Consider the following 10,870-nt stretch of genomic DNA (forward strand, 5'->3'; position numbering starts at 1 on the left):
TATAGCACAAGAATGCGAAGAGGATAGATGGAAATGTTTCGAGGTAATAAAATTACTTTTTTTATCATTCTTTAAAACTTCCATCACGTTGTTGATTGTGAACTTATTGCTCTTAATTTGTTTTATGTAGAATTGTTTAGGAGCTTTAGATGGAACTCACATTAGTGTTCAAGTGCCAACTGAGGATAGACCAAAGTATCGAACGAGGAAAGGTTCTATTGCTATGAATGTTTTAGGTGTATGTAATCCTAATTTGGAATTCATATATGTGCAACCTGGTTGGGAAGGATCTGCTCATGATGGATGTGTCCTTCAAGATGCTATTAGTAGGCCTAATGGTTTGAAAGTGTCACAAGGAATTCATATCTAGACCTAAGATTTTATATTGTAGTATCCGAATAACCAATGTCATGACTAATTTGTTTGTCGTATGTCAAGGTGCTTATTATTTGGTAGATGCGGGATACACAAATTGTGAAGGGTTTTCAGCACCATATAGAGGTCATCGATATCCCCTTAAAGAGTGGGGGGACCGACAACCAATTAGTGCAGAGGAATACTTCAACATGAAACATTCTAAGGCCAGAAATGTTAATTATTGAGAGATGTTTTGGACTTTTGAAAGGAAGATGGGGTATTCTAAGGGCCCCTTCCTTTTTTTCCAATACGTACACATGGGCGTATAATTCAAGCATGTGTCTTGCTACACAATCTTATTCGAAAGCATATGCCAACAGGTTACACTATGTATTTTGATTCTGATAGTGATGAAGAAAGTGACGATGAGGATCTTGATGGTGAAGTTGAGTATATTACTCATATAACGACTTCAGATGCTTGGACTACTTCTAGGAACAACTTAGCACAAAATTTGTTTCATAATTAGAGAGCTAGGCGTAGTAATCAAGCATAAGTTGTTTGTTTATTTTTCTACTTTTGTTTAGCATCGATTTGGTTGTATTGTTATGGTGTAATTTTTTCCTTATGTTGTAAAAGAATTATTTTTTTATCTTTTATGAGTATGACAATATTTATTCCTTTCACTAGTATGCAAATACTTTTTCTATTTTTCTTAAGCTTATTTTTATATTTATCTTGTTTGTTCATATATGAAATTATTGAATAGGATGGATGTTGGTCAAATTATTCAAAGTGGAAGGGGAAAAAAATAAGCGATCATGGACTAAACTCGAAGAAGAATGTTTAATCAATGGATTGGTAGAAATGAGTGCCGACCCATCATGGAAAGCAGATGGGAGTTTCAAGAGTGGTTTCAAAAATAAGTTGGAAGAGAAAATGAATGAAAATTCCCTGGATGTGGGTTGAAAGTCGTTCCTCATATTGAATCGAAAATCAAATGGTTCAAGGATAAGTACAACGTGCTCACTGAATGTTTCATACTTCTGGTTTTTCTTGGGATAATGAGAAGAATATGATTGTTTGTGAGAGACAATCATATGAAGATTTTTGCAGGGTACTATTATATCCTAATTATTTCAATATGTGTAGTCTTAATTTCATAAAATATTAATAATTTTTTGTTCTTGTTTCAACAACACAAAAATGCTCAAGGATTGTGGAATGTTCCTTTTCCATTCTTTGAACAGTTGGCGATTGTTTTCGGTGTTGATCGAGTTACTGGACTACAAGCTGAGACTTTTGTCGAAGCTATTGACAATCAAGAAAAAGAGACTACTGAACTAGATAAAGATGGTAGTGATTAAGATGATGAAGCTGATGATAATGAGTCCGTAAATCGATCAAAGCAATCAACTCCAAGTGAACCTTCTTCAAAAAAACGAAAGAAAGAAAAGACTACAAAGGGACAAGGAAGGAAGAGAAAGACTCCTGAGGTTGTGGACTTGACTTCTTCTTTTAACAATATGTCTTCTAGCTTTTCAAGTTATATGAATGAAATGAACATGCACATGTCGACTATTGCAAGTGCCTTCTCCACTACACAACAACATGAGCAGGCCATCATGGCTCGTGAACAAGTCGAAGAAAATCAAAAGAGTAATTTGATAAATGAATTGCTTAGCATTCCAGGATTGACAAGATTTGAAGTAATGGAAGCTTCCAAAAGATTGGCCTCTAATTCAAGGGAACTATCCCTCTTCTACCAATGCCCAGATGAGGAATGAAGAAAAGATTTTATTGTCAACCTCATTCATCCTAACTTGGGAACATGAAGACACAAAGATGCTTGGTTTAACCCGTGTTTAGATTTCATGTTGGATTTTTACAATTATGTTGGACTATTATGTTTTGTGGTGTTTTTATATTGGTTTGGACACTTTATATTGATGTTTTAAATACTCTTGTAGAGCTTTGGTGTATTGAATTTGAGCATGATTTAGGAATTTTGGACACTATATGGATATGGCTACTTGGACACTTTATATTGATGATTTAAATACTCTTGTAGACCGTACTATATATATATATATATATATATATAGTATATATATATATATATATATATATATATATAATATATATATATATATATATATTACAAGTATATAATTATATTATATATACATATAGCTGGTATAATTATATTAAAATAAAAACTGGATGCGGAATCAATTCCAAAAGTGAACCAAACAGTAGAACTAGACATTGAATTCATTACAGAATTGAACCAAACAGTTTTAAACTGGTATGTGATTCTAGATCCATACCACCCTGATATGGACATCCATACCTTTTCATTCCGGTTCAGTGAACCAAACAGCCCTTTACTAAAGGGTTTAAAGATGTCCGACCCAGTCACAAACCCACTAATATCAGAAAGGGTGTCACTCATTTTATGCCACCTCCCCTCACAATTCCTAAAACACTCTCCATTTTACATCTTTTATATGAACTTGGGTTTCTAATTCTTTTTTATTACGAAGGGGGGAAGACAAGAATCAATAGTAGTGTCTCCTCAATTCAGTGAGAGCGGAGTTGGAAGAACACTCCTACAATTTGCTGGTTATGGAAGCAACTGGGATGCAAGAATCAATGGAGACAACCTCTGTTTTCTCAGAATCTGAGGTAAATTCCTCCATTTTCTTTATAAAGCATTCTCTTTCAGTCTTGTCTCCAGTTTGCTTTGCAACTGGTTGGTGGAAGAAAGCTGGTTTATATTTCTAACGATTCTGATAATTTAAGTTGTGAAATGTAGCGTCTTATTATAGTATATGTTCTTACTTTTTCTCTTGTGAGACATTTGATACAAAGATGAAAACTTTATACTGATTATGTGAAGATATTAGCATCTTCAGGAAATGTTATTTGTGGGTTTTTTTTTCAAAAAAAAATTCTTAAAAATATATAAAGATTGGTGGATTGCTGATATGGGTAGCAAATCCCATGTTTGATTGTTTATGAGATTGAAACAACGTGACCGATTAAGGGTTTAGCAAATTATAATGCTATATTTAGGGGGAAGGGATAATGTCTCTAAGAATGGATGAAGAAAAGAATGTGTATGTCTACTTTCAGCACTTAGATACCACTTCTGTAAAATTGGGTATTTGCATGCAAGAGCTTATGCCATAAAATCATAGTACAGGAGCTATATATGAACCTTACCTTGCTGGATTAAATTTGAGCCGGTCTCGGCTCTCTAATTATACATTCATCATTGTAAATCAGCTCATCATCTCAAAGATCTATGAATAGAGCTCTCTAATTATACATTCATCATTGTAAATCAGCTCATCATCTCAAAGATCTATGAATAGAGTTTTCTTCATCGGGTGAAGTATGCCATTTTCGTAGCAGTCAACACAATTCTAATATAACTTATTGATGTAAGCCCCAAATGCTAGGGATATCTGAGATGCATCCAGTAGCAAAATGCATCACTTATAAGAATCCTGAGTTCGGTAATTGACATCACACTTAGGATAATGATATTTAGCAGAATGCAACAATTTTTTAGATGGAATGATTGATAGTGATGGTTATAGTCTTGACTCTGCTATAGGAGTTTGTAACAGATGTGTAGATATTAGATTTATCCACTAAGCATTGGTCTTTACTCTTTTTACAACCAGTCATTCAATATATCACAAGGGATACTGTTTAATAATGAGGGGTTAGAAAATAAGTTAGATCTAACTAATATTATGTTGATACAGTGTGTATTAATTAGTCAGAGGATAATGAAATGGGGAAGACCGAAGATCTACCCAGTATTGTGTTGAAACTATGCGAATATGTATTAATTTGTCAGAGAACAATGAAATGGGGCAGAGAAAACTATAGGACATATGCAGTGGGATGTTGTTTTAAGAGGCTATGTTTGCTTATTTCGTGCTTTGGTGAAAATCTAATCTACATGGATTTATTGGTGCATTTCTCCTTATGCTTCAGTATTTGTCGCTTTGCAGATTGCCGAGATGGAGAACTTATTTAGGCAAGTAGGAAAAGAGGCATTGACTCAGGAATTCTGTAAAGATCTTGCAATAAGTTTTAGGTGATTGGACTAACTTCTACTCCTGTTGATTGTATGCCAGATGATTCTTGTACTTTTAAGTGAAAGCAGATGCTACTATTCGTTATCTATATGGTTTGATTATCTTTTTGCTTGTTGTTTTCCTTTGCAGTTCCTCTACTTGTCGCATCGGAAAACCAGACATAAGTTGGGGACAGGCAAATTTCTTTCTATTTCTTGTTTTTCTTTATCCCTTTTGTAACCATATGTAGTTCGTGTTTATGAATTTCTCCTCTCTCTGTCGACTGTGAACTTTTACAGGTGGACAGTTGGTTCCAAGATAAACAAAAGGATTCACTTGCTTTTCCAAATGCGTCTATTTCAAGAAAAGTACCTGAGACGTCAATAGTATATAAAGGTAGCATAACTCTATAACACATGAATATAATTGAAAAATTGGTGCCATCTAAGCTTAGTATTTTCGATTCTTAGTTCCTGTTGGATAACCATTAATTTTACCACAGGTGGGACAGCGACAGAAATTGCAGAGTTGGCTTTCGAGGCTAATTCTTCTAGGGATAATGCATGGTAAGCTATGAGCACTCTATAACACTATAAACTGTCTTTTCCAATTGTACTTACTAAGGTGGACTCAACATTTAACTTTTTAATCTTTACTGAGGAGTGATTGGCATAATTACCTGTGCATAATGCAGTAGATGATGGCTTCCTCCTGAACATTGTAAATAAACTCAGTATCAGACGAAGTTTGCACTTTACAGATTACCTGTTTAAACACACCATGTGAGATATTCTGTTTGATCAACAAAGTTTTGTGATTCTTGTAGAAGTTGTACTTTTTATTACTTCTGATGATTAGAGATATTGTATGAGCTTAGTGGTGAGATAATGTGTATATCGTGTTGTCACAAATCTGTTAAGAAATGATTAATCTGTATATTGCAGCTACAGCCATTGTAGTAGTGCCTGATTTTAATATGGAGAATGGGGTTTTTGGTTAAAGTGAAACTGGAGGATTTTGGAATATGCTCTCATTAACATTTGTCTCATTATGTTGAACATTTTGCAGAAATATCCACTGTGCAAAATTGATTGCCCAAAAAGCCACTTGAAATATATTTTTGCAAATGACCTCTTGACCAACAACAACATGACTCGTGGAATAAACTACATGCTTAAAAGTCTATTGATTTGGTTTATATATTTCAATAAAAGAGCCAAGTCTGGGCAGAGTTTGAAGAATTACAAAATGCAAACTGAGTGAAATCTTCTTTAAATTTATGAATGGTTGGAGAATTATTCCGTAGACCAGCTGAGAAATAGAAAGTTTTAAGCATTCTCAGAGAGAAAAATAGAAGGTGAAGAGGATGAGCACATAAGCCATTTCGATATCAATATCTGTATTCCCCTATACATCACTCGTGAGCCTGATGAAAGCCACCACTATCCTCACTGCATAACATGGAGCTTGCTCCACCTTCCAATAGATGGTTCAATTTGGCTCACAAATAATTATTGAAGCGGCAAATGGACAAAATTTAAGTTCCTGTCCATCTCTCTGGGATTCTTTCTTGAGAACTTAAAGAGGGTTGAAACAAGAAAAGAGAGAGTAGAAAGTAGATGGCTAGACTTCTGTGTTTTTGCTATTTTGCCTCGTATGTTCTTTGTTTTTCCTTTTTATTTCTTCCATATCTCCTTGGAAGTTTCCAGGTGAAGCAAACATTCGCATTAACTGGTTTTTTTTTTTTTTTTTTAAGCCTTGGTTTCATCTTTCATTTTGGGTAAATAAAAATGCATTTATTTTCAGTCCAAGGACTAGTTTTCGAAATAGTCTGTTTTGTTAAAAGACCCGTTTATCTTTTGTTCTATGGTTAACGAAATGGTAAAAGCTATTAAAAAAAGAAATCAAATGAACATTTCTTGCTAATAAGTTCACTTTGTGCCAGGTATGACGTTGGTACATTTCTCAGTTACAGAGTTCTTTCTACTGGCGAACTTGTAAGCACTTAATGTACTGCTTCTCTCAGTTGGATTATTAACATCCTACAAGTTCTTTTTGTTATTGTTATTGTTATTTCCCTCTTCTCCCTTCTTCATTTACTTTTTCTTTTTAGTTGCTGTTTGCAATGTTACTTCCAAAAAGAACTATTGAATTTACAATAGCTTGGTTGCCTAGTACTCCCTCCATTTCTTTTTAATCTACACACTTTCCATTTTGGTCTGTTTCTTTTTAATCTACACATTGTTGCTTTTTCTATTATTGGTAACTTGTCCCATCTACTTTCTCCTCTTTTTCCACCCATGTCATCAACTTTTCAATATTTTGACCCACTTGTCTCTCTCACTTTTTAATTTAGTGTTATATATTATTAGGGTTTCCCATCTGGATTGAAGCTTCATACATATGAAAGATTGTACAGTAATATTAATTTAGCGAGGAGATCAATATGTTTGGAACCTATGGATGTTCCTTTGTTGGTGTAGCTGAAAATATCACATATAGAGTCACTGCTGCTAGTCATTATTAAATGGTTTATGCATGAATAATCTATGTACTGTTCCTCATGCATAATACCAAGATGATTCAAGATAACATATCTCAGCCTCGGAAATTTTTACATCAATAGATAGACAAAACATAAGCCAACTGCTTTTATGGTTCTTAATCTAAGAAGGATTTATTTAGTGCACCAGGCAGGTGTAGAAGGTGTTCAATTGTTCATCATGCAAAATTAAATGGAAGCCATAGGGTAGTCAGATAAAATCCTTATGACGTGATCTTGCTTGTTTGAAACTGATGATCCTATTCTAGCTGAAAACTGGAATAGACTAGCATAGGGAGAGGGGCACTTTTGGTATGATATAATTAGTTAGTTTTGATAGTAGCGTGAAGAATAAGTTAGGGAGGAAATATCTCTATAAATAAAATGGAATAGGGAGAGAGAAAATATGTTGAAAATAGATGAGAATTTGGGTGAGCTCTTAGAAGTTCAATTGGGACAGAATCGCCTCTCGAGAGCTTGAATATCTTTACATTTTTGCTATATTTCTGTTATTAATTTCTCCATTTAGCATTATCATCTGTCCAAGCTATGTTAATTCATAACAAAAACTTGACGTAGCTTCAGTATATATATTCTTTTGTTCTCAAAGTCAAATTGATTGTGGAGGACAACTCATAGAATGCAGCTAATCATTGTAGGGACCAGGAATTATTCTATTGCTGAGGAGGGTTGATTAGAAACCCAACTGATACGATGTTTATAAATTCACTTTGGTTTGAATTGAATTGGAAAATGTGGCGTTCATTATATCATCTTTATTTGCCCATATACATTCAAAATATGTTTTGGGTTTTCATATTACATGCATGCAAGTGTCTATTTTGTATTAGTACAGAAACTAAAGCTATATAGTCTACCATCTAAAACAGGAAGCTCGTGTAAGATTTGCTGGTTTCGGAATCTCCCATGACGAATGGGTGAATGTAAAAAATCGAATCCGTGAACGTTCAATCCCTCTTGAACCTTCAGAGTGCCATAAGATTAAGGTTGGGGACCTTGTGTTGTGCTACCAGGTATCAAGTGTTGTCCCTACTTTCTCACGACTTGGAAGAGCAATTTTTACCATTTTAAAGTATTTGATCTGTTATAGTGTACTCTTCACTTTATAAGATATGTGCTTTTGTATTTTTGAGGGATATAAGATACATGTTTTCGAAAGTTATCCATGCAGATTAAGGTATTGTTGTATGTTGCATTGACTGAAAACAACAAAAAGAAAAAAAAATTGTTGACAGGGATTGGAAGCAACAATCAATGCTGCATTAGCTATGTAAATTACAGATCAGGTGAGATGTCTTTTATGAAAAGGAGGGAGTTCGTCTTAGCTATACTGCTTTGGGTATAGAGCTTTAGAGATTGTAATGTGATTTTAAATGTGGAAGGGTTAGAATCTTAGGTAAATGCCTGCAATTTCACATACAAATTTTTCTAACATTCAAAGGATAAAATATGCTGAACACTTATGCTAGTATCGTTCTTTTAATCCAGGTTTTTTGCTCTGTGATTATTCTTAATGGAACATAAGCAGTACATGGAATCGGTTCATTTTTGCAGACTAAGAATGCGCGAAAGCTCAAAAACATTCAAGTTATATGCTAACTCTTCGCTTTGTGAGGATTACTGATCTCAGTAATTGCATCTTTTGCCTTCATGGATGTTTTCAGGAACGATTAGATTATGCTGTATATGTTGATGCACATGTCATGGAAATCCAGAGGAGGTTGCATGACATAAAGGGATGTAGATGCATTTTTGTGGTCCGATTTGATGATGATAAGACTGAGGTAAGTGAATGCCAAAAGCATATAAAACTGAATTCTTCCTATGTTACATGTGTTACCAAATACTCTCTCTATTCCTTGTAAATAGTTTTTGGAATATTCTGCTACCATAATGTACCTCTAAGGTTTAAAGAGAAATTCTACAACACAACTAGTAGACCACCATAATTAGACGGGTTCGAATCTTGCACATTTCCAGTGGTTCATTTAAAAAGATTGTACCAGAGATGCATTTCTTAAAATGGGTTGTGGCCTTGTAATAGACTTGCAGATATTGAGGATAAGATGTGGAGAACCAACTGTGTTGCTTTACCTGTAGCATGGGTGCCGTACCCATTTTCAGATTTGCCGCTTTCCTTCCCCAACCCCGTCTTGTTTTTGTCCCCGTAAATCACCTGGTGCAACCTAGGGCCTTTAGGCATAATGTTGACCAAAAGATGGAGATTTGAGATGATGAGGATAATTGATACGGGATCACAGGAGAACCATCCCCAAAAGCTAGCCTAAAGGGAGAAAAGCTCGGAATCCTATATAAACCCCATTTCAGCCCCATATGTGACCAATGTGGGACTCGAGTCCCGTACCTTGCAATGAACCATAACATATCACCGCTCTTCAGAGCCACGTGCATTCATGTGGGTGGCACAGTCGAGAGGTGGTCGGCGCTGATACCATTAATACAAGATCACAGGAGAACCATCTTTAAAAGCTAACCTAAAGGCATGAGAGCCTGTAATCCTATATAAACCCACATCAGCCCCCCATGTGACCGATGTGGGACTCAAAGTCCCATACCTTGCAATGGACCATAGCAATAATATAAGTTGCCAAGGAAGGTCAAAGATGGCTTGGATGGGAGCTAAAAAATGATCAATTATAAGGAAATTGGGTTTTGCAAGAGCAAATGGGTCTAGCTATTTGTGTTTAGAGAATCATGATCTTGGATAATCACTGAATATAAATGTCTTTGTGGAGGTGTTACCTATCTTATTGGTTTTTAGAATCGACAGATTCTACTTTGTACTTTGGCATTTTAACGAACAAACAACAGTGCATGAATATTTTAAATCACAAACAAAAAGGAACAAAAAACTAGGTAAGTAATAGATAATATGGAATGAAAAAGGTTAGGTAAGTAATAGATAAGATGGAATGAAAAAGGTTAGGTAAGAGAATCATATGGAATGTATTCATATACAAAGTATTAAGATTTGACTCTCTTATGGCAGGAAAAGATCCAGCTGGACAAGATATGTTGCAGGCCGAGATAAAAGTTTGCATTGAGATTTGCTGCTATAGAAAACAGGGATCAAACTTCAGCATTTTTCTGTATAACAGTAGGGGAAGTGTGTTATCTGATGCAACAGAAAGCACCATGTTAGTTTAGCTGTATAAACGTGCGGAAATTGCTACTCTTCTGTATGAAAAACAAAATCAATTAGTTACCAAATGCAGGCATCAATCTATTTTCTTGCTTATTTAGCTCATGCATATGCACCTTAGTGGCTGAGTTTGTTTACTTCCCTTAAACCCTGGACTCTAGTTAAAGATGGCACTTAACTGCGGTAGCCCAGAGCAAGGCACGACCCTGCAACGAAAAAACACAGCAAAGTACTGTGCATGCTGGGCTGTGGGCCATCCTTGGGCTGCATCTTGGATGATAAAGCATGGCGCAAGGTAAGAACTTCGGCATGAAAAAGCAGAATTAAATTACAATTTTTATGCCTATGCACGGGCCTTGTTTTTGGGTCTGAACTCTCGCCCTATCAAGACGCCAGCGTGCAGTACTTGGCCAAGCCTTCGGCGTCAATGTCAGTCTATCTGGCAACTGCTCTATTTCTCTGTTGCGTTTCTGTAACTGTGAATCTGTGATGAAATTAGAGGTTGAACCAGAGCCATGAATTCAGCTTTAGATGCTTCTGAGCAGTAACAGTAAGATTCCCGGGTAAATCCTTCATTCAGAGCCCCGAGGTGTCATCAGGTGGTTCAGTTAATGGGCAATCTTGAACTCCTTTAATGGAACTTTTATTCTGACTAGTCTTTTAACCCGCTTGATGCTCGGGTTTCATGTC

General features: G+C 35.4%; 1 protein-coding gene across 1 annotated transcript; it reads left to right on the forward strand.

The window, feature by feature from the left end:
• Positions 1-2,783: 2,783 nt before the first annotated feature.
• On the forward strand, positions 2,784-10,276 carry LOC104903790 (protein SAWADEE HOMEODOMAIN HOMOLOG 1). The gene is made up of 9 exons (XM_010691897.4): positions 2,784-3,045; positions 4,389-4,474; positions 4,605-4,650; positions 4,754-4,850; positions 4,957-5,020; positions 6,400-6,451; positions 7,887-8,030; positions 8,682-8,801; positions 10,028-10,276. The coding sequence occupies exons 1-9, from the start codon at positions 2,986-2,988 to the stop codon at positions 10,067-10,069; spliced, it is 711 nt and encodes a 236-aa protein (XP_010690199.2). The 5' UTR covers positions 2,784-2,985; the 3' UTR covers positions 10,070-10,276.
• Positions 10,277-10,870: the final 594 nt, after the last annotated feature.

Source organism: Beta vulgaris, chromosome 9 (assembly GCF_026745355.1).
Source record: "Beta vulgaris subsp. vulgaris cultivar EL10 chromosome 9, EL10.2, whole genome shotgun sequence".
In the NCBI taxonomy this organism is placed as follows: Eukaryota; Viridiplantae; Streptophyta; class Magnoliopsida; order Caryophyllales; family Amaranthaceae; genus Beta; species Beta vulgaris.